Source organism: Impatiens glandulifera, chromosome 4, assembly GCF_907164915.1.
Source record: "Impatiens glandulifera chromosome 4, dImpGla2.1, whole genome shotgun sequence".
NCBI lineage: Eukaryota > Viridiplantae > Streptophyta > Magnoliopsida > Ericales > Balsaminaceae > Impatiens > Impatiens glandulifera.
Genome location: NC_061865.1, coordinates 59,802,347 through 59,826,137, shown reverse-complemented (window position 1 = coordinate 59,826,137; position 23,791 = coordinate 59,802,347). Strand labels below are relative to the sequence as shown.

General features: G+C 31.7%; 4 protein-coding genes across 5 annotated transcripts; 1 reads left to right on the top strand and 3 right to left on the bottom strand.

Annotated features, from left to right (window-relative positions):
- Positions 1-2,927: 2,927 nt before the first annotated feature.
- On the top strand, positions 2,928-5,221 carry LOC124933503 (DNAJ protein JJJ1 homolog). The gene is made up of 3 exons (XM_047473916.1): positions 2,928-4,854; positions 4,928-4,977; positions 5,059-5,221. Exons 1-3 carry the CDS (start codon positions 2,971-2,973, stop codon positions 5,114-5,116), a joined length of 1,992 nt encoding a protein of 663 aa, XP_047329872.1. The 5' UTR covers positions 2,928-2,970; the 3' UTR covers positions 5,117-5,221.
- Positions 5,222-5,292: 71 nt separating this feature from the next.
- Positions 5,293-10,111, bottom strand: LOC124933502 (histone deacetylase 5). Of its 2 annotated transcripts, none has more exons than XM_047473914.1 (14): positions 9,841-10,111; positions 9,342-9,540; positions 9,061-9,207; positions 8,844-8,956; positions 8,346-8,566; positions 7,946-8,010; positions 7,473-7,643; positions 7,233-7,328; positions 6,675-6,774; positions 6,483-6,592; positions 6,162-6,355; positions 5,951-6,080; positions 5,750-5,814; positions 5,293-5,628 (listed from the first exon to the last, which is right to left on the bottom strand). In XM_047473914.1, the coding sequence occupies exons 1-14, from the start codon at positions 10,041-10,043 to the stop codon at positions 5,442-5,444; spliced, it is 2,001 nt and encodes a 666-aa protein (XP_047329870.1). In that variant the 5' UTR covers positions 10,044-10,111; the 3' UTR covers positions 5,293-5,441. The 2 variants fall into 2 exon arrangements, with proteins under 2 accessions (XP_047329870.1, XP_047329871.1); XM_047473915.1 differs by having other exon boundaries at positions 5,293-5,622.
- Positions 10,112-12,486: 2,375 nt separating this feature from the next.
- On the bottom strand, positions 12,487-16,324 carry LOC124936856 (PLASMODESMATA CALLOSE-BINDING PROTEIN 2-like). Its single transcript, XM_047477378.1, has 4 exons — positions 16,174-16,324; positions 15,768-16,007; positions 15,641-15,677; positions 12,487-13,080 (listed from the first exon to the last, which is right to left on the bottom strand). The coding sequence occupies exons 1-4, from the start codon at positions 16,223-16,225 to the stop codon at positions 12,756-12,758; spliced, it is 654 nt and encodes a 217-aa protein (XP_047333334.1). The 5' UTR covers positions 16,226-16,324; the 3' UTR covers positions 12,487-12,755.
- A 2,512-nt stretch (positions 16,325-18,836) lies between these two features.
- On the bottom strand, positions 18,837-20,862 carry LOC124934068 (transmembrane protein 18). The gene is made up of 4 exons (XM_047474537.1): positions 20,553-20,862; positions 20,334-20,439; positions 19,171-19,319; positions 18,837-19,083 (listed from the first exon to the last, which is right to left on the bottom strand). Exons 1-4 carry the CDS (start codon positions 20,691-20,693, stop codon positions 18,988-18,990), a joined length of 492 nt encoding a protein of 163 aa, XP_047330493.1. The 5' UTR covers positions 20,694-20,862; the 3' UTR covers positions 18,837-18,987.
- Positions 20,863-23,791: the final 2,929 nt, after the last annotated feature.

Genomic DNA, 23,791 nt, shown 5'->3' with positions numbered 1-23,791 from the left:
TAAAATAAAGTTAAATAATTTAATTTGAGCCAAATAATCCTATATCAAACAAGCCCTTCTCTTGCATAATTCATCATCCTAAAATTAATTTAGATTGATCGATGTTTATTTTTAGAAATCAGCCTTTCCATATAAAAGAAAATTCATTTAGAAAGAAATGATCGTTAAAAAAAATAATATACAAAACACTTTTATTGGGATCTTTTTGTACATTAATTATTTGATAAAGAAATATATTATTTATATTTTTTTTCTTTAAAGCTCAATATCAAATCAACGAGCACAATTTAAAAACACCATAATAATGACCAAGTCAATCCAATTTGAATCAATCGATACCAATTTTTTTCCGAGTTTGTCATAAATCGGATAAATTCAAATGGTGTTGAACATATAATGCATGAAAATTCGGACAATATCATTCTATAAATATATAATATTTTTTTAAGATGGGAATAATAAAAGCTAGTCATAATCGACGATAAAAACATGTTTGATATTATTTTTGTTTGAGATTTTTATTCAAAATTAGTTTTTGCATGAAATAAGTCCAGGAGTTATTATTCTTTAAATCAACAACGCCGAATGCGACATGATATAGTTGCTCATTTGCATCCAATGCAATAACCACCAATGGTTGACCTCCCACATTGTGCTCAAGAAAACTGACATCAACGCACAATACAGGACGACAAGAGGCTTTGAAACCCCTAATTGAGAGGCCTAAGGACATGAACATATACCTGAAGTGGTCGAGCTCATTTGTTTGGATGTCTGTTATGGTACCCAGATTATTCTTCTCCAACATGTGAAGGTATGATGACAATTTTCCATAGGAATCCTATACCGTTCATCGCACCGCCATTAAAGCCCCTTTCCCTTGACCTCCAAGTCTTATTATAAGTCAAATGTATTCCATAAGTTGTCTGCATGTCTTCAATTATTTTCTTATGCAAGTGGTCATGGTGATGGTCTGTGTACTTAATCTTAATGCACTCCCCAATAACCCATGCTGGTGTTTGCATTTTTTCTCTGGCCTCGACAAAACTGAGCTTGAGTGTTGGTGGTCGAATTTTCGAATCTCAAACATCTAAGATAATTTACCTTTCACAACACGGAATCTCCACTTGCATTTCTCATCCAAACATTTCACATACCAAAGATGTTTTCTTGACTTCTCCACTTTGAATTCAAAATGATTAGTCATCGCATATTTATATAACCTAAGTTGAAGTTCTTTTTTATTATCAAACAACGCACTGACTTTTAATACGGTTTCACTACTTAATGTCATCGCAAATTAGGGGTTTGTTTGTGATGGGTCTGTTTGGTCTGTCGATGGTGTAGTCATTGATGTTTTTTTTGCACTAGATGGTGTACTCATTGATGCTCTTTTTGCACTAGATGGTGTACTCATTGATGCTATTGCACTAGATGGTGTACTCATTGATGCTCTTACACTATATGGTGTAGGTATTGATGTTCGATGAGGCATTGATGTAGTTGTTAGTGCGGAAGTAGTAGTAGTTTGTAAATCCTGAGTGAAGAAATGAGGCAAAGAGTTTTCTCCTACTTCATTTTAACTTTGAAAGACATCCTGTGAGGGTACAACTCCTGGTAGACTTTTTTGAGTAAGTGATGGTGGTAGTATACTTTCTTGAGTTGGATATGTAAGTAGTGGTATCTTTTGAGTAAGTGGTGACTTCTCTACTACAGAGACACACAGTGGTGACACAGTGCGACCCGAAATCAACCGTGACAAATATGTGCTCACATCCTCATCTTGATCCATAACAACATGGGGAGGATTTGTGATACACATAATATCATACTTGACTTGAAACACTAAATCATATGTAGATTTTTGCACGTTAAGTCTATCATAAAGGATATCAACTAATTCGGCAAACATAGTATTTTGGGGTAAATCCAAAGTCTTGATTGAGTTGCATTAAAATACATTATACCATTAGCAACAAATTTTCACTCTCCATTATAGAAAACGAATACTTCAGCTGCAATAGAAAACAAGAATGGATAAATAATACTATTGAAGTCATGCAATTACTCATTAAATGCGAAAAGGGAAGGCCCTTCGCAAAACGGGAAGAGAAATTCGCAAAAAGGGAAGGCCTTTCGCGAAACGGAAAGAGAAATTCGCGAAGGGTCAAGTCCCTTCGCGAAATAGGAAGGGAATTCGCAAAACGGAAAGGTCCCTTCGCGAAACGGGAAGGTCTCTTCGCGAAACGGGAAGGTCTCTTCGCGAAACGGGAAGGGACATTCGCAAAACGGGAAGCCCAATCGAAAATAGAACCGAAACCCTAAACTGATCGAATCAGAACGAACGAACAACAATACAATAAAAACAACAAATGTACCAGTTGTCACAGTGTTCGTGCTCGTCGTGCTCATGGTGGTGTCTATTGAAGATCGACGTAGTTTAGAGAGAAGAAGGAAAAGAGCGGGAAGAGAGATAAAGAGAATAAGAGAAATGAAAAAAAATACCGAAATTATATTAAATAGTAAAGGTATTCTAGACTTTTACATTTTTCCCTTTCGCATTTGCGAAATGCGAAAAGGGGTATTTTCGTAAAAAAAATTAAAATAGTCACTCGCGCATTAAAGATAAGGCAATGACCACGGATGCAAATAAGACCCGGTCATTTCGTCAAATTTCCCTAAGGATTAATTGACTTATGCACTCACAAGACAAGATTATTTAATAAATTTTATCAAATCAATTCAATTATTTAATCAATCTGACTAAATATAAAAAATTATATTGAATTCTTCTTATATATATAGAAAAATTATAAAGTATCATTAAAATATGAAATTGGGCCTCAAATTTCAATTAAAAATTCAAATTGACCCAATAAAATAAATAACCAAGTCTTCAAAAACATTTTCTCCTCTTATCATCTAACTTCGAAACCCTAAAATCAACTGAAACAAATTCAGATACAAACAATGTCATCATCGACGGCGGAGAAGCGGTGCCTCTACGAGGTCCTCGGTCTTAGCCGCGACTGCGCCGCCGACGAAATCCGCTCCGCCTATAAACGTCAAGCTCTCCGTTGTCATCCCGACAAGCTCATACAATCAGGCGTTTCCCCCGAAGTAGCCACAGCTTCCTTTCAAGAGCTCGTCAATGCCTACGAAGTTCTCTCCGATCCAAAAGAACGATCATGGTACGATTCTCATCGATCTCAAATCCTCTTCTCTAACGCCGGTTCAAAGTCCGCTAAAGGATCGGTTCCAGATTTATTTTCTTTCTTTACGAATTCCGTCTTTTCCGGTTACTCGGATACCGGTAAAGGATTCTTCAAGGTATACGGTGATGTGTTTGATAAAATATATTCGAATGAAATCAACTTTGCTAGTAGATTAGGTTTGGATATATCGACTGTAAAGAAAGCTCCTTTGATGGGGAATTTGAATAGCCCTTATGAACAGGTAACTGCTTTTTATGGATATTGGTTAGGGTTTGTTACAGTGATGGATTTCTGTTGGGAAGATGAGTATGATGCTATGGCTGGTGTGAATCGGAAATCAAGGAGAGTTATGGAGGAGGAGAATAAGAAGGTGAGGAAGAAAGCGCGACGGGAGTATAACGATACGGTTAGGGGTTTGGCAGGGTTTGTGAAGAAGAGAGATAAGCGGGTGATTGATATGCAAGTGAAGAAGAAGGAGGAGATGGAGAAGAAGAGAGTGGGGGAGATGATAAAAAAGAAGGAGCTCGAGAGACAGAAGATGGAGAGAGCTATGGCTTATAAGGCACCGAAATGGACTGAGGTTGAAGAAGAAGAGATTGAGATCGAGATTGATCTTGGAGATGATGGAAAGAATGGGAATGCGCATGAATTGTATTGCGTGGCTTGTGGGAAGAGGTTCAAGAGTGATAAGCAATGGAAAAACCACGAGCAGTCGAAGAAACACAAGGAGAAGGTTGCAGAGTTGAGGGAAGCTTTCAGTAATGAAGATGGTGAAATGGATGACGACGACGATGTTGAAGAATTACATGAACAGTTTGATGAACAAATCATCCTCGAAGAAAAAGAGAGTGATGATGAAGTGTTTGTCGGTGCTGATGATGGCAGTAGTGATTCCAAAGGAATTGATGACGATGAAAATGAAGATGAAGATAGCTTTCTAGAAGCAATGATTTCAGGGCATAAGAAATCTAAATCAGCAGCAAGCCTTGAAAAAGCAGAAGAAGAAGAAGAAGAAGGAGAAGAAGGAGAAGAGAGTGGTGATGAAAACGAAGAAGCTCAATCCAGTGAAGAGGAAATGTTTGTTGATGCTGACAATGGTGATAAAATACCTAAATCGGACGAAGAAGAAGACTTTCTCGAAGCAATGATATCCGGACACAAGAAAAAGAAAAATGTTCGTAAATCTCAAGCAAAGGCTTATTCTCCTGATTCCGAAGGAGAAAAAGCTGAAGAAGAAACAGATTTCATGGAATATAATAACACGAAATCTACCAGAAGGAACAGGAGGAAAGATAGAACTAGTAAACCATTCAAAGAAGACACAACTGTTGATGAAGTTGTTGGGAAAATTGATACAAGTAGTAAACCATCCAAAGAAGACACCACAACTGTTGATGAAGTTGTTGGAAAAATTGATACAAGTAGTAAACCATTCAAAGAAGACATAACCGCCGATGAAGTTGGTGAGAAAATCAACAAAGAATTGTCTGTTGAGCAAGAACGAGAAGACAACAATGCTACAACAGAGGATCAGCCAGCAAAAAAAAGTCAAAAACCGTCAAAACCTGCTGTTAAGAAGAAGGGAAAAGCCAAGAAAGAATCAATCATCCCACCCCAACCCCAAGGAAGAAAACAGAAGGTAAAATAAACAAAACATTACATTTCCTAGTACTACATGTTGCAGCAGCATCATAAGTTTCGTGTTCTTGCAGAAATCCACAAGCAGTGTTTGCGAGACATGTGGAGAGGATTTCGGATCCAAGTAAATTATCTTCCTTCACTCAAAACTCATTTCGGATTCTAAATTTCTAATCCGAAATTGAACCCATTTTTTCTTGTGCAGGACCAAGCTGCATAAGCATCTTAACGACAGCGGTCATGCAACATTGAAACACAGATAGGCAAACTGATTTTTCCTCAAATTTTGTTTTTCAAGAGTGCCCATTCATTCATATCTATTTTTCAATAAACAAATACATATTATCAAAGTATATCATTGTTGTTTTTCTCCTTTGGCAATTCATTATAAAGTGATTATTTACAGTGTGGTTAATAGTGGAAATTGAATATGAGAATATTATGCTTAAAAAGAAAAAACAAAACAAGATTTTCCACAAGCTTATGTCATATTAATCGCATTGTTTTTAGGTCTATAGAACTCTACTAGAGTGTATATTAATTGCATTCAATAGCTACAATACCGGTTACCTTGATTATATCGTAAAACTATTTGGAAGATTTGGAAGATAAGAATGGCTTAGTTGAAGCATCTCCTAAGTAAGCAATGGCATCCTCCTGGGAAAGGTATTTATCTTCCATCAGCCCCTTAAGTAAGGTGTTTTCATATTCTTTAGCAGGTGCATTTAAGGGTAATTTCCCAGTTTTGAAGCCTTCAACATCAGAATCACTGCATCTGCATATATATTCATAATATATCTAGATTATGATAACAATAGGTGGTTTTTGTTACATCACTATGCTGGTACTTAAACCAACCTATATAAAGAATGGGTAAACTGAATAAACAAACTTACGTCATTGTCAGTATTGGGAGGCCATTTTCATACCCCATGAACACAACATTATGGTACCAGCCACTCTGCATAAAATGGAAACAATATAAACAAGATTGTTCAATACCCACTTTGAATCGTGGGTGAAAAGACAAGATTGCCCTTGAATGCATTTATAAAAGAAAATTTAAGAAGGGTAGTGTGGGGACATTAAGCATATACCTGGAAAAGATGCAAGGAGATGGACTTCGTATCATGAATCAAATCTAAATGAGTCAGATCAAAAGGAGGAGAGCTCATGTCATAGTCTGAAACATTCTCCTGAAACAGCACATCATTGAACTGCTCAAGCCTGCAACAAAAGAGAAGCAAAAACAGTTACTAACTATTATGGAAAATAAAAAACAAAAGTCAATTTGAGCCCAAAACGTACGTAATCCGATAAAGAAGAATGTGTGCTTTCTCCCCGAGGTCAGATTCAGGATTGAGGAATGCAACCCCTCCCGGACCCCAGGTTTTTGTTTCATCACGGCCAAAGAACAAACGATGAGGGACGGTCTTCCACATAATCTCCCTTGGTAGGCTTTTATCAACTGAACCAGCACATGCCCTTTTCATGCCTTCCACCTGGAATAATTAACTTAATATTTTCATGAACTATTCTATTTGTCTGTTACATTGGCAATTGGTTTCAATGAAAAAAAACAAATATTATTTTTATTTTAGTGGTTATGCACACAAAAGGGAAACTGACCTGTCCACCTTGGATGTAGCAAAGGAACCTTGACATAAGCATATTTGATCCATAGGTAGCATACCAAATATCAACTTTTGAAAGTTCTGTTCGCCAATTATTTACTTTGCCTGAGTTCATTTTCATTTTGTTGTTAGAGCCCACAAAAAGTGATAACTTACTAGCTACCAATGAGTTCAACATATAGTTTACCATCACTAACTGTCAGCTCAGAAAGTGGCCGCACAATTTCTTCAAATGTAGTTAATAAGCACCAACTAGTATCATCATGTTCAGATTCAGAGCTCGAGGACTGCATAACAAATATAACTGATATTAGAAGACTGTTCAGAATCAGAGCTTGGAGGACTGTTTAACAAATATGCTTGAATTAATTACACAAAACTGCTGGAAAAACAGCTAAAATGTTTAACGAATTTAGAAGTTTTTTTACTCTCATGGAATTCTTTTTTACAAATTAAACATAAACTTATCTATCCAAAATTATGTAGCATTTGGAAATTCTAGTTGCTACCACATTGTTTTTGTTCATATTCTTAACAATCCTTCATTTGATTGATTGCAGAAGGGCAGTTTTATCATCAGTTTTAAACATCTAGAAATTGTTCAGTGGACACTAAGCTAAAACAAAAGCAATAAAAGAGAAGGCTTCAGTGAATTGTCCAACCGTGGAACAACTTTACTAAGTTGAAACTTTTCATACAAATCGCAGCAAGAATCAGCTTAAGATGTGAAGAAGGAAAACATTACCTCAATAATTGGAGGATTCCTTCTTCTTGTAGTATTATCTACCTCGGGTAACTTGCCAGCAAGTACTGGCCAAAATGATTTCAGTTTTTCACGGACCTTACAAGGTACACATATTGCTTGTGTTAGATTATATGGACTAAAAAGCTTCATGATTTATTGGAAGGGGAATTTACAACTTAAGCACTCCCCTTACAATGACTATTACAGAAGGAAAAAACTAGAATTTGTGAATCACTTTACCTGTTTTATTACTTCCCATGTGGAATCATATGGATTATCCTCCAGTAACTCAACACGGTGATTATCCTCCAACAGTACTTCTACACATGCCTTTACTGACTTTGCTAAAGAATTAAAATTATAACCTCCCTCTAAGGCCATCACAATCTTACCATCAGCAAACTCCATCAACTATTTCACATTAAAAAAGTAGAATGATATCAACTATTTCACATTTAAAAAGTAGAATGATATGTAATGAATTGGGTAATGCAACACAAAAGATCTCATGTGAAACAAAATTGCAAATTAAAATGTAGCACCAATGATAATGCAATATACAATACAATATTGCAAGCTTTAATTTCAGATTTTTAGTTCACTGTTATTTGGAAAATGTAATTGGGTGATGTACTTTATTTATTAGGATTAGATTTAAGAAGTCTTCTCTTTTATTCATTAGGAAGTAGGGGTTATGACTGCGAGAAGCTTACCTTCTTTAACAAGACAGAATATCCATATGGTGTCACACGACATCCACCAAGAGGATCACCAAGAGCTGTTAATTGAGAAAAGTTAATTCGGACATGTATAATAGAAATAGCCATGAAACTTACAAACACATGACAAATTAAACATCTGTAACTTATCTTTAACATACGAGGCTTAAAGTAAAATTGCTTCTTGTTACAATAAGGTGGATTATACTTGGAATCTAGCACTCATCTTTGGACAAAACTAATTAAGACAATCATATAGTTATTTTTACTAGGACTAAACCAATTGCTTCTTCAAAAGATTTCCTTTCCCAATAGCAGTAAGAACTAGAAATTGGTATAATGAAACTCAATATAGAATCTCAAAAACATACATATTGTGTTGCCTACGACCTACCTGCATCAAATCCAGCAGAAATCATGATAATATCTGGCTTAAATTCCCGAGCCACAGGAATCAACACATGGTCCCAAGCTGCTATGTAGTCTGCATCTTCACAAGGAAAAGTACGACCATTTTCCCATGGAACATTGATATTATAACCTTCACCTGGTCCTTCTCCAATCATTAGATGGGAACCATCATCTGAACATGGATAGAATGCTCCAGAATCGTACCTGGACAACAGAAAATTGTAATTTCATAACTTTCTCAGGTCTAAATATCATTACCTATTTAAGGAAAAGGTATATTCTAGGTATAAAGCCATGGCCAGTTCATTTTATCCACTAAATGGCATGGGAATGGTAGAAGGTACCCCAGCAAAAAAATAAAATAACAAGAAGAATACTGCAAAATATCAAAGAAAGTACATCATCATTTTGTTTAAGCTGGTTTCATATTAAGGTAAACAGTGAATGAGCCAAGTAGAGAACATGAGATTTCTCATCGTACCTGTGCACAGAGAAGAATAATACTCGAGGATCCTTCCAGAACATTTTCTGAGTACCATTACCATGATGTACATCCCAATCAACTATTAATATTTTCTTAATCCCCAAGTCTGGCTACATAAATGGAAAAAGAAACATAAGTATAACTATAACTTTAAGTTTATTCCAAAACAACCAAAATTTTACAGTTAAAATAATGAAATTAAACTATGTCTCACTCTTTCATCCAATAGGTACTTTGTCGCAATCGCAACATTGTTGAACAAACAGAACCCCATGGGTTCACTTTTCTCTGCATGATGTCCTGGAGGTCTAACAATAGCAAATGCCGAATTCAGTTCACCCTTGGCAACTTTCTCAGCAACCTGATTGAAAATACATCCATTAGGAAGTTAACCTCTGTAAACCGAGAATGTTCCCTTAAAATAACAAAGAAAAATATGAATAGACATCTGAAATCATTCAAACTGAGGATTATTTGAAAAGGAAACATAACGACCTCTATGACAGAACCAGCAGCAAGATATGCAGATTCAGAGGAGCCTTCATTGAAATATATAGAATTTAAACGATTGGCAACACTTTCTCTTTGAGCGCGACGCTTGGAGCTTATGTTCTTGACCAAGTCGATATGCTCTTTGGTGTGAAGTGGAGATATATGTTTATCCTCTGCTTTTTTTGCACTAACAAATATGCATCTGAAAACAGATTACAGAAGTTGAATAAATTCATCTAGAACTGTCAATCTGATTTACAATACACAAAATCGAACTGTTAACTTGATTTTCATGTCTAACAAAATGAGATCAATCAACATTTATCGCCAGACTACTTCAATTACCGTTTTATAAGTTCGATTGAACTGATCAATAAGCAAATTAGAAACGATAGTAACATAAGTCAACAAACCTGACGCATAATTGGAAAGATGAAATGAATTCCCTAAATGGATTATGATAGAGTAAGGTATGGTTTAAGAGAATAGATAGAAAGAAAACCTGTTAGTAATGCCGGAGGATTGAAGTTCTTGCCAGATGGCGCGAATGCGATTTGGTTTCTCGGGATGAGTACGATCAGTCGTGAAATGACTACACATCCTTTCGTCGTATATCAATCCAACACGAGGTCCTCCGACGACGACGACGCCATCGTCTCCGCCGGCGCCGCCGTCGTTATCTCTTCCGTTCGACGACGATTCCATTGATGTGTCTTTACACCTTCTCTGTATCGCTTTGCCTTTCGCTTTAGTCGTCGTCGTCGTGATTTCACTCTCTTATTACAACTACTTTTTACCTTTCAAACTTTGAAGTAATATTGGTGGGATATTTTATTTTTGGAAAATGGCTTAAGAGGCACTTGAAAATTCTGTGTAAGGCTCAATTAAGTCCCTCAAACCTTCAAAAGAAGCAAGTAATATATTTTTTTTCATTAAACAATGGGTGGTCCTCTTTCTCGCGTAAAAGCGCGCCGCGTTTTATTGGGATTAGTATAATAAGCAAGTAGGATGAGTCCGCGTTTTATTGGGATTAGTATAGTAAGCAAGTAGGATAAGTCCCCCACATTTTCCGCAATAGATTGAAACCTGATTATATTTGACATTTCTCGTCGTCTATGTTAAGAGGTCTAAAATCCTCCCGCTGTGGTTGATTAGTGTGATGAATAGAGTCCATATTGACAAGAATGGGTAATAAATCTAATTAGGTTAATTGAAATTTCGGAAATCTTCTTTTAAACCTCCATTGGGAGTTTTTATTAGTAAAGTTATTCCTAACGATATTATGTCTTACCGATTTAGGTTAAAATCTTGAATTCGTTAAAATTTAATAATTAGTGATATAGATCTTTTATTTATTTATAAATATTTATATATAATAAGTTAAAATTGTTGAAACTTGAAACTAAGGATAAAATTTCGTTTTAGAACTTTTAAATTGTGAGATTTAAAAAAAATAAAAATTGAAATCTATATATATAATGATGCTTAATTTTTAAAGTGTTCGGATTTCCGGGTCGAGAGCTGTGGTTAATTTGGATACTTGGGTCGGATTGTGGGTTGACCCGTTTTTAAATTTAAAACGGTTAAAAATAAAATTAAAAATGCTAGAGGTATGTTTCGAACTTGCAACCTAACAAAAACAAGTACAACTCTTTAACCAACTAGGCTACAAAGACTTTATATTTTAAATTTAACACCAAATTTGATAAACGCAGGCCGTTTTAATATTAATATAAGTTCAACTTTTTAACTAACTAATATATAATGATGTTGAGTAAATGGATATTTAGGTCGGATTGTGCTTTGACTCACCCATAAACCTAAAACGGTTAAAAATAAAATAAAAAACGTTATCCGTAATTTTTTTTCACGATTTTTATATTATTTTTTGTGCAAATGCACAGGCTAAATGCTAGTTTCAATTAATTTCAATTTTTGAATTTGAACTAAAAATAATTATAAGTTAAATTTAATGTGACGCCTCAATATAAGTGGGAGTGAATAGATGGTTTGTTAATCTTATTTTGTTTTTTAGAAAATATATAGAGAAGTTAATTTTTTTAACTTATGAAATTGTAGAGGTATAATTGTATCTTAAACTAAACTTATGGACCTAATAACTATTTGTCATCATCCAATTCCAATGTAACAAATATATGATAAGAGGGGAGAAAATAGAGCATTCTATTTAAAATATCTAAGAATAGGTATGCTAGTTAAAAATTTACTATTTTATGATTTTAAAAAAATTTAGTGGGTATAATTTTAGAAAATTCTTAAACTAATTACATTTTTATAATTTTGAATTTATTCATAGTAAAATTTTATAATTTAATATATCTAGAATAGGTATGCTAGTTAAAAATTTACTATTTTACGATTTTATGAGAATTTAATGGGTATAATTTTGAAAAATTCTTAAACTAATTAAATTTTATAATTTCAAAGAAATAATAAATAAAAAATGATTTTGTATTAAATTTTCTGATATCATTTTTTTATTATTATTTTAAAATTAGCTTAATACTTATATATATATATATAAATAAAATGATAAATTCAATGAAAGTAAGTTCACGAATCAACGTGACATGTGGGTATGAGTGAGAAAATTTTTAAAATATCCCGAAACGTTTATTTCAGGTCCCGAAACCTTACGGGTCCCAAAACGATCCTTACGGGTCCCGAAAAGGTCATTTCGGGTCCCGAAAAGGTCATTTCGGGTCCCGAAAGTTAAAGATTCGTAAAAGTGTTTAAACTCGATAAATATGACCTACCTTTTCGGGTTTAAGTAAAACTCGAACCTAACATTTTGTCTCTAACAGATAAATTAAAATTAAACTAGGATTAGTGAAAAACTATTACAAAACACCTTCTAAGTTTAAATATGAATATTTATTTAGATAATTTATTATCTCACTTCCAAACTCAGCTAAAACCTAGTTTCTAATGAACCAAAAAATAATCATTCAACAATAAATTCCTCATCTATCAAATTGTTTTCCATTCTACTTGTTATCTTAACAAAATATAATAACCTTTTTCATTCTTAATAACAAACATCATAACAGATATTCTTAAACACACACAAACAAAAAGAAAGAAATCAAGATTATTAATTTGTTATACATGAGAAACTAAAAAAAACAAAAACAAACTACTGCTTAAAATAACTCTTCCAAACAGGATCTTAGTTTCATATGTTGGCTTAGTACAAGAAAACATGGTCTTTGACTAACCACAAGTTGTCAATATTAGTAATTCTACAACAAACTGCCTGCACATGAACAACAACAACAAGTACCAAATACCAAAACAAAAATACAATAGAAACAACCATAATAATTAACATACTATAATCTAATTAAATCCACCATAACTTTCCCACCTTAAATTCTCGCCAATTAGCTTCCTCCATCATACCCACAAAAACACAAGCCCGACAAATACCAAGAACAATAGCGAACCAGATTCCTTCAGCAAAAATACACCTTTGCTGAGGTCAGTCATACCCGATGGCCCTAACCCTGTACTCCCTGTTCCCGCACCTCCGATTATTCCTCCAGCCGGAGTTGCTGAGTAAGGCGTATTGCCAACCGGAGTGGCTGAGTAAGGTGTATTTCCGCCAATCGGTGTGGCAGAGTAAGGGGTGGTGCCAGCTGGGGGTGTGGTGGATATTGGAGTTGAAGATACCGGAGTTGGAGTGCCACTGACCGGTGTTGTAGTGCTTGGGGTAGTCCCACTGATCCATAACCATAGGAGTAAAAAAATTGGTTAATAAGAAAAAACAATAACTTAAGGTAATTTCATTATACATAATTGCTTTAAACGAAAAAAGGGGTTCAACCCTCCCTAAATTTCTTTTTGTTTTCAGTCTACCCCACTTAAATTAAGACGTTATTAGTAATAAAAACGAATCTCATAGGGACCCACAATTTTGTTTGTGTATGGGTACATTATGCCTATTCATTAGTTGACATCATGTTTAATTACATAAAATAAATTGACCCATAATCATATTATATAATGTGTACTCACTATCTTTTATCATGTGCAACTGTAGTAAGATAAAGACAAATAAAATAAACCATTGTTGGTTTCTTAATCTGTAAGAAGCTCTTACGTGTACTATTATAATATCCCTATTGTTAATTTCTCCATAAATTTGTATAATATATTTACTAGATGGAAAGTTTACCAATGAAATTTGTACACAGGTACAAAGTTGGGTAAAAAAAAACTTACCCTTTAAGGTAAAATGTTGAGTGTGAATGCAGAATTTAAATGAATGAGAAAAAAAAACAGTATTTTTCACACCAGAAGTCACATGTCAATAAAACTGAACACATCTGAGTTGTCATTCAACATCAAGACAAATAAACATTAATAATGTTCATCTCGTGAAACAAAAAAGGTAACAGTGCAACAGTGCAAGGCCTTTAAAGGGGGCATAATTGTCATTTCATTAATTCTAATTTCTCTAATAAAATATAAAATTAGGCCAATTAGGAAACACTTTATCATGTTTCTAGATTTGAATTCAGATTCAGAAAAGAAAGTCTCAATATGTGTCTATTGTCTAACTAAGTTCTATTTCTAAATGTAATCTCATTTGGATCCATAACCATTTACCTCTAGTAAATAGGCATGACACATAATCAACTATACTATAACATTCTTTGGCATCATCATGTCAATAATTGAGACAACTTTTGAAGATTTTGAATGTAAACATAAGAAGACACCATCATGATGCAATTAGAATACTAGTCAAGATGACAAAAAGAGAGAGGTGGAATAGAATAGAAAGAGAAGCTTTATTTAAAATGAAAGTGGGATAGAATACACATAGCTGTCAAATACTAATAAGACAGGAATCGTGTAAAAATATAAAAAAGCATAGACTTAGATGCTCAACCCAATAAAGGGGGGGAGAGAAAAAAAAGGTCTTTAGAAAAAGCACCAAAAGAAAGCATTATAGATTGATTTCTGATTCCAGATCATGTTTGTTTCTTTTGAACAAGAGGAAATGTAAAAAGCTGTTGATGAAGGTCCCTCAATGAATAAAGAAGTAAATAAGACCATTCATTTGTTTTCACTTTTACCAAGGGTCAAGGAGATAGTGTTCCAGTACTCTTTCCTTAATTTAAGCAAGTTTTTTAGAAAATAAGATTGCAAGGAAAACAGCCACATGTTGTTCTATTCTATTCAAAACGTTTTCAGTGAAAATCGAACTAATAATATTTTGATCTTTTAAGTCGACTATTTCCACTAGGAAACTAGGGTTGTTTTTATTATTATATACTAACTTTAACATTTCAACTATATAAACCTGCCTACAGCCCAAGGCAACCCAATTATTTGAAGTTAGGTCTAATGTCATGTTTAATTAGATAGACACCAAGAGATAGAGACCAATAGATTCACGTCTCTTAAAAAACCCCCCAAAATTAAATATTATTTCAATCTCAAATGTATATTTTTTATTTATTAAACTAATAATACCTGTTTAGAAATTAAAAAGAAATGTTAATCTAGAAAGTGGAAAAGTAATTAACACAAGATTCAATGTCTACTTTCTCTAAAGCCACCTATTCTATAGATTTCCAGGGAATTCAATTGTCTAAATAACCATAGGTCTAAAATTCACTTGCCCACAACCTACTAATAATAAATCATAATCTCTCCTAGTTTATAAGAGTCATATTTATCAAAAAAAAATATATACTAAAACCAGATTTTATTCCATAGAGGAATCTAGAACTGTCAATGGGAATCGAATCAGAAACTTTAATCCTCTATTAGGTAAACTCTTTTCACTTAAATCATATTTACCCAAATATTTTATTTACCTTTTTATAAATATTTTTCAATCTCAAAGTATACTATATATAAAAAGAACTTCTCTTTAAGAAACCCTAAAACAAACATCTATGAACCAATAATTGTCTATGATCAATTATTTGTAAAACACATTGCATTATTACCATTTGCCATAAAAATATGTAAGATCCAAAAACAAAATGTCCAAATTTGGAAATGTATAGCCAAAATGCAATACCAACTAGTAAAAGAATTGAAAACAATCCCCCACTTTTGGCCCTCCCCATTTAAATCAGATCGTTCTTAGTAAGAATCAAACTTCAATTGACACTTCTTTAAGCTTGATTAGATATTTAACTAAATGTCTCAAATAGGTTTGTGTGTTATTCTACACATCTTCAAAGTCTACATGCTAATTAATAACAAAATCCAAACTTGATAGACTTAATTTTTGTTCTATAATCATAACAGAGCATTACCTGGTGGCACTTGAAGGATAAGAACAGCCAGTAGTGCCTGCAAAACCAACAAGCATGTAAAACCCATGAGTTTCTTCTCTCAAATCAGCAACAAAATTAGGTCAATTTAGAGAAGAAAGGTATATACTAGGATCAGATGTGATAACAGTAGCGGTGCCGGTGAAATCACAGGTTCCCTGAGCTTGACCTTTCTTTTGAAAGAAACTATTAACCGCATAGTTACAATGAGCTTTCAATGTATTTGGACCGTAACAAGTGCCTGTTGGATGAATCGGATTGCAATCTGCTCCATTACCACAAGCATAGTCTAGAGTTTTCTGTAATACATTGTCACTTATTCCGTCCTTGCATATGCACCATGTGGCACCTAAACCGATTAAATGCAATAATAGAATCGTTTCAGATCTAGTTGTTGAAATTGGTTTTTGTTTAGAATGATTGATGTATTGTTGGTTTATGAAGAAAGTGGAAGATAGAATGGATTTGTATTGTTATTATAACTTATAAGAAGATGTTTATTTGAAAATGCTTACTTGAATAGCTGGTCATTGATAGAAGAAGGACAAATATCGCCATTACTGCCATTGTTGTAAGGATAGCGGTGCTTAGTGCTTAGAGAAAGGCTCTGTAGAGAGAGAAAGAGAAGGGAAGAGAGAGAGAAAGTGCTTGATTGGGAAAATGGCTTGGAAGGTATCTAAAGGAGCTAGGGGCTTTTTAAAAAAAGTATAATATAAAAAATATTTGAATTTTCAATTAATTTAATTACTTAAATGTTTTTTCTAATTAAATTTATTTATTTTTATTTTTGGTATTACGGAGAATTAACATTACACTAAAAAAATCATAGTCTCGACTTAAAACGCTTTTTTACGAGAGCGCGAACGAAAATATTTTAAACAGACTGTGGGTTTTATTCTGTGGGTTTCTAATTAAATTTAATAAAAATAAAATAAAAATATTTTAATTAATATAATGAAAGTTTTAATAATTAGAATTAGTGGAAAAGGGATTTAAAAGAACAAAAATTAATTTAAAATTATAAAAGAAATGTCTAATTTGGACTCAAAATAATTAAATATCTTTTAATTCTTTTAATCACATTATTTAATTTATTAATTAAAATATTAAAATTTTATATATTTTAAATTATTAAACTTTATTTTATTATTATATATTAATATACTTAAAATATTTTTATTAAATAAATATATATTCTTCAAAATTATCATGTTAAGATTTTTTTATTAAGATTTTTTTAAAATCAAATTTGAACCAACTTTAGGATTTGAATTTAGGTTATCCAAATAATTTAATTATTTTGAAAATAATAATCCATAATAATTTAGATTAAAAATATTTTAATATTTTAAGTAATGAATTAAGTGATATAATAGAGTAGAGATAGTATAAAAATCTATTTGTATCCTTCCATTTTAATTTAATTTATATTTTTAATGAAAATTTTTTTTTATTTAAGAATTTTTTCACTTAATTTATTTTAGTTAATTTTTTATTAATTTTTTTATTAATTTTACGAGTAAGTGGAGAGGAAAGATCTCCGGAGATTCTTATCTTATTCCATTCCAATGGCTCGACAAGTAACCAATGGCGAAAACTAAAAAATCTATGGTTTCCCGGTAGAACCCTATTTCGCCCAAGTTGTTGCGGAACCGGAAAGAATAATTTTAATAAATGGAATAGTTTTAACTAATAAATTATTAAAGTTAAATAAATCGATCAAGAATAATTGACAAATAAAAAAAATCTCTAAACAAAATGTATCAAACTGTAATAATAATATAAATAAGCTCAACCCTAAAATTCACAGCAATTAATTTATAATATATATTGAATAAATAGCTAGTTGGTTAGCAAAATTAAATAAATAAAACTATTTATTATTAGTTGGATGGCAAAGGGCAAAAAAGGAATATAATGAGTGGGGCCTACATACTGACGGACCTGGAACATTTCTGCTTTTCCACCGCTTTTTTATCTTTTTTCTAGCGGCCGTAATTCTGTCAAGAAATATTCTGATTCTATTTTAAATTTAAATTATTATAAAATTATTACTAAATAATTTATAACTTTTAAAGACTTCAAACTTAAGCTTCTAAATTCATTTTTATTTTACTTTATATTTTTTTAAATCATACCAAGCAAATTAAAATATATGGAATTGTTAAATTGAATCTCCTTAAGGTTAATTAGGATTTAAACATCTCCTTTAAAATCACACCATTTAGAGATTTTTTTATGGTTAGAGGTGTACAGAACGACCAATTAAAATATATATATATATCTCAATTTTGATCCAAATATTAAACTAAATAAAGTGTTTTTCAATTACAAATATTTAATATTTTTTTAAAAAAATAACTAAATTATATAAATAATCTTAAATTCCATAAACTCAATTTTCATCTCATAAGTAATTTAAAATATTAAACAAAATATTAATTATTTTATACATATATAAATATAATAGAGGATATGTTTGTCCTTTATATAGTCTATATTTTGTAATCTATTTAAATAAAAATAATGAATTGTACCTAGAGTCCTAGACTAGTTTTTTTTTTTAAATCAAATAATTTTCAAAAAAAATGTTTATCAAATTAGATTATTTTAATTTATTATAAAATTATTTTAAAAAATAAATAACACTAAGAAAATACTTATTATAAAATTAATTATATAATTTCATCTATTTAAATAAATAATAACCTTTTTTTAATTTATAAATACAAATACATTCAATTTATTATTCCTATAAAATTATATAAAATAAAAAATAATTCAAATACATATGAAATCTTAGAGCTAGTTTGATCTTCATAGTTCTGATTTTTAACAGTTTAAAAAATATATTGATCATATCAACTAACAAATCATTTAATTTTAAATATAATATTTTTAATAATTATCCAAAAAAAATCCAAATAACCCACTGTTTAATTAAACTATATTAAAAAAAACAAAAACTAAAAAGAAACCCAAGATCAAACAAGCTCTAAGCATTTTCTGCAGGTTTTAAAGAAATTGTATTTTATTTTGTTAAAACTAAAAGCAAAACTTTGCACAACCTTTGAAATGAAATAAACCCTCATTTATTGAGTTTTTCTTCTTTCATTTTGGTCATAACTTTTGAAACATCCAAATAAAATAATACATGTAATGTATAAACCGTGAAGAATTAATCTCAAAATTGTCATACTATTAAGAAACAACAACTAAACCATAAACAAAGGTTTTGAATGTCTTCTGAATTCGTAAAAGAGGTTAATATAATAATAATTAGTACCTCAATTTGAAACTTAAATACACGATGAAACCGTAGCCTGTCATTATTCCTTCTTGTCGCGTGCAAGTCTAGCACGGTGTCGAAGTTCAGCCCTTTTCCATTTAACCATGGTGTAACACAAGTTAAAAAGATTGTTCACCTGCGAAACATAAAAAAGTAAAAATCAAGCTGATAATAAAGTGGGGATGAAGAAACACTTTGACCTAAACTGTTCTTGAAGACTTACCAATATCAATATGGCAATGACAATAAGTGGTCCAGACCAGAGCACAGAAAGAAACAATCCATGCGGGTCGAAGTAATTCTGGCCCGCAAAGCTTTGCCAATTCTTTCTCAGAACATGATTCAGATTCTCAGCAAAATATACACCAGCCACTGTAATCAAATCACTAACAAGTCTTTATATATGCAATGTTAAAAAAATATTTGAGTAATATGTGTTTTGTATCATCCAAATTCACTAGGAAACAAAGAAGAGCTCATTGGACATTTAAACAACAGAAATAAACATGGAAAATGTATGAGAAAGCAAAGTAATGGTATTTTGGTATTTTAGTATTTTAGATAATGATTTCAACATTTGATTGATGATTGACTATGAAAAAAGGGTTATTTTGATTAAATCTAAATAACACTTAATCAAACAAGGTAGTTTTTCTTTTCTGATTTTGAATTTATGAAGGTAGAATAATCCGTCAAAGTCATGGTCCTTCACTCAACTTAAGGTGTTCTTAATGGGAATCAAACCAGAGAAGTCATGGTCCTTCACTCAACTTAAGGTGTTCTTAATGGGAATCAAACCAGAGAAGTTTGATCTGCTAGTTTATAAACTAAAGAGAGAAGGAACTCTTAGGCAAGACTCCTGCCACTTGATCAAACAAGGCTTAGTTGTACTCAACAGTTTCTTGTTTTGTAAGAAGTTGAAGTTGGTGGAGATCACAATTTCATTTGGAAATTGAAGTTGTGGCTCGATCATGATCCCAATTATTTAGAAAACGATATATTTCCTTTCATTTAAGGTTAGACCAATCATGCTGAATTTAGGCTGGATGAGATCACACATAAAAAATTATTATGTTCATTCAATGCTACTTTCATTTTGTAACACTCTTTTCTACTGGAATGCACTATGAAACAATGAAAGCAAGTAGGGAAAAGAACGATATAATCACTTTCAAATAAGAAGTTAAAGTGAACAGAACAAAGTGCAGAGGCTACAACATCAACCAAAACTAAAGAGAACTACAAATTCTGTATACTACACTTTCTAGGTTTCATATGATCAATGAATTCCAAATGAAATATCAAAATCCAATTTGAAAAAGGACATGCCTATAGCTAAAGATGAACCAAAACCTACAATAATTCAGTAAAAGGAAATGTACTTACGTGCAAACAGAAACAAACCCATCTGGAAATTGGTGTTCTTTCTTGAGATTATAGCAACCAACAGAAACAAAACATGAAACGCCATCAAGCATATCAACCATGGTTCCTGCATCAAGCATATCAGATGGTTCGTTCACTTCCATTTCAGATGATAGAAATAGAAGAAGAAAGATACACCGGGCGGTTTCCATATCGATTTATTTATAGAAAAATGGATACCTTCCAATCAATGGCGTGGAAGAATCCAATGAAATGATCATAGGCTGGTCGCATTCCAGAACGGAGTTCGGCAGATAATTTCTGGACCAGATCTGCCATTTGGTCAAGATGGTCTTCCATAGCAGATCTAATCTCATCCATGATGAACAAAGATCACTGCCGTTGATTTGATCAAAATAGCGGAATCGATTCCACTTTTAAAATCTAAAGAACCCTAATTAACTATTCTACTAAATTCTCTGCTAGGGTTTCTGGAAATCTGAAGTTTTCAAAGAAGCTCGAATTCTCTCAACTTCCGAAGTCTAGCAAGAGTTGCAAGAATATTATTATTCATTTATTATCAAATAATATATATATATAAATTTAATTATTTTTTCTACTCCAATCTTCATATTTATTCATTTTCATTTTAGTCACACAATTTTTTTCCCTTTAATTTTACATATTTATCAATTTATCTAATTAGTAATTATTAAATTATTTATTATCTATATCCTTAATTAACCTATTTTAATTATTTTTAAGTTGAATGGTCAAATTTCAGCTCAAGATTTCAAACATTTTGTTTCAAATTCACAATTTTAGACTATTCTATAAAATAAAGAATGATAACTTATTATTTACGTGATATATATAAATAAATAATTAAAAAATTAATTTCATTAATTTAACTATCGAACTTTAGCGAATTTTGAAGGTATTAAACTACTGAACTTAATATTAACCATTTTTCGCAACTAAAAATTATATTTTTGAATTACTAATTTTGTAACATCAATGTGAGAGGGAAGTATCACTAAAACATCTTTCATATTAGTGGTTTCATCTCACTTTGGTTAATTTCTACCATTTTGCACATAATCATTTCAATCACATTGATGTTTTAACATCTTATTTTTGTCCATCAAACGATCTCTCATTAGACCTTATTTCGAACAATTTCATTCACATATTTAACCAACATTACTCCATATTAAATTTTATATTGTTTCAAATTTACACCGAGATTCGAACATCGGTATTTATTGTTTATTTTTAATACTATAACAATTAAAACACTTAATAGTGTTGATTTATACAATTATTTTGTATATAAATATATAATTTATATAACTAAAATTTTAAAATAAAGTACTCAACCCATATTGAATTAACAATTAAAAAATGTCACCAAAAATAATTACTTGAGTTCTCAATCTTGAATTTAATATGCACACAAATTTTAAATAGAATTAAAAACTATACCATCTCTAAAACAAAAATAACAAATACATTTTTTCTATCACTATTATATTTTTTAATACCACCACTATCATATATAATTGATGTAATACTCATTTTCGCCCTTAAAATTAATAATAACAAATTTTATGTCACCAAAATTAAATTTTGAACTCTAATCTTATGACTTAATTTTGAGTATTTTGCACCAACCATCTTATTAATATTGACATCTTTTAATTTCGGTCAACTATCATTATTTTACTCTCACATACTTTTTATGACTTCATTCTAACATTTTACGGTCTCACTTTAACAAACCGATAATCTCATTACATATTTAACCATCATTATCATCGTAATTTTGTGTATGAATATAAAATTAATAGAATTAGATGTAATAATTAAATATTATTATAACTAATATTAAACGGAAGACATGACAATATTGTTTTATTAAACTGAAACTTATTACTCATACATTATGAGCATTTGTATATCAGTGAAACATTATCATCGTAATTTTGTGTATGAATATAAAATTAATAGAATTAGATGTAATAATTAAATATTATTATAACTAATATTAAACGGAAGACATGACAATGTTGTTTTATTAAACTGAAACTTATTACTCATACATTATGAGCATTTGTATATCAGTGAAATGATATTTCTATCTTACTTCATTCACTAAAGCCTCATCCTCGAAATCATTCCCACGAATATCGGCATTCGGCTTCTCCCCTCCGGGCAAAAATCTTTCGGGCTTGAATTCCAACGGGTTGGCCCATGATTTTGGATCACGCGATATGGCCCACGCATTCATTGGATTAAATAATGAGCTGTTTCATTTGGGGGCAACACTGTCGGGATGGAAAGAAAGTAAAGTTGTTGGACGTATGTTAGCCGAAAGAAGATGAAATTGGTCTCAAGAAGCCCATAGAATAAAATAGGGCTCTCAATTCTAAGAATTATTTTCGTTATTTCCAAATTAAAAGAAGGATTCACTATTGATATGATTGGGATATTAATTTCCTTTTAACACGAGTCATGGTTCAAGTGTCACTCTATCTACCTTATATAACAATTTCAGTGTACCAGAATTAGATGAAAGTGCAAAAGAGTCAACATTTGAGATATTTATGATGGACAATGAATCAAGGTTCTACGGAGAGTCGAAGAGGGTAGACGATTCCTCCAATATGTTCGCTCTCTTGTTCTTTGTGGCAAAAGGCGAGACTTTCGATAAGATTTGATACATTATTAGAATTCGTGCATAGATTGTTAATTAACTTCTCAGTGCCTTGGAAAGATATTCTTAAGTAGGGGATCGATGAGTCTTGGAGAAGATATCAAATGCCAAAGGTATAGATGAGAGAAAGACATGCTAGAAAAATAAAAAAACAGATACAAACATACGGACAAGATTTTCTAATCATAAGGCTCAATACGAGTGATTTCAACATAGGTATACTATTGCAAAGAGAATCAATATGCCATACATGTATTTACAAAAAGTAGATCGTTCTACAGAGAGTATCAAATGCCACATCCGCGGACAAGATTTTCTAATCATAAGGCTCAATACGAGTGATTTCAACATAAGTATACTATTGCAAAGAGAATCAATATGCCAGACATGTATTTACAAAAAGTAGATCGTTCTACAGAGAGTTTCAAATGACGCCAACACAGAAGTAAGGCTTACAGAGATATCGACCACCGGAGGACGGAGTGAAGAGGAATCCCCGTCATCTGCTTAGTCCTATGACATTCTATGATTGAACAAATTTTTGATTTAAGTGCCCTTATTGTCATTCTCTGCTTCTTTGTTGTGAATATAATATTCACAAAAATGAGGATTCTATTTCCAAAGATAAGGATGCTATTTCCAAAGATGAGGATTCTATTTCCAAAATTACTAAGGGTTGAAATAGACGTAATTATATCTTTTAAGGGTTATTTTATAATTTGTTAGTTTATAAATAAGGATAGAATTGTAAAGAGAGGGAAGA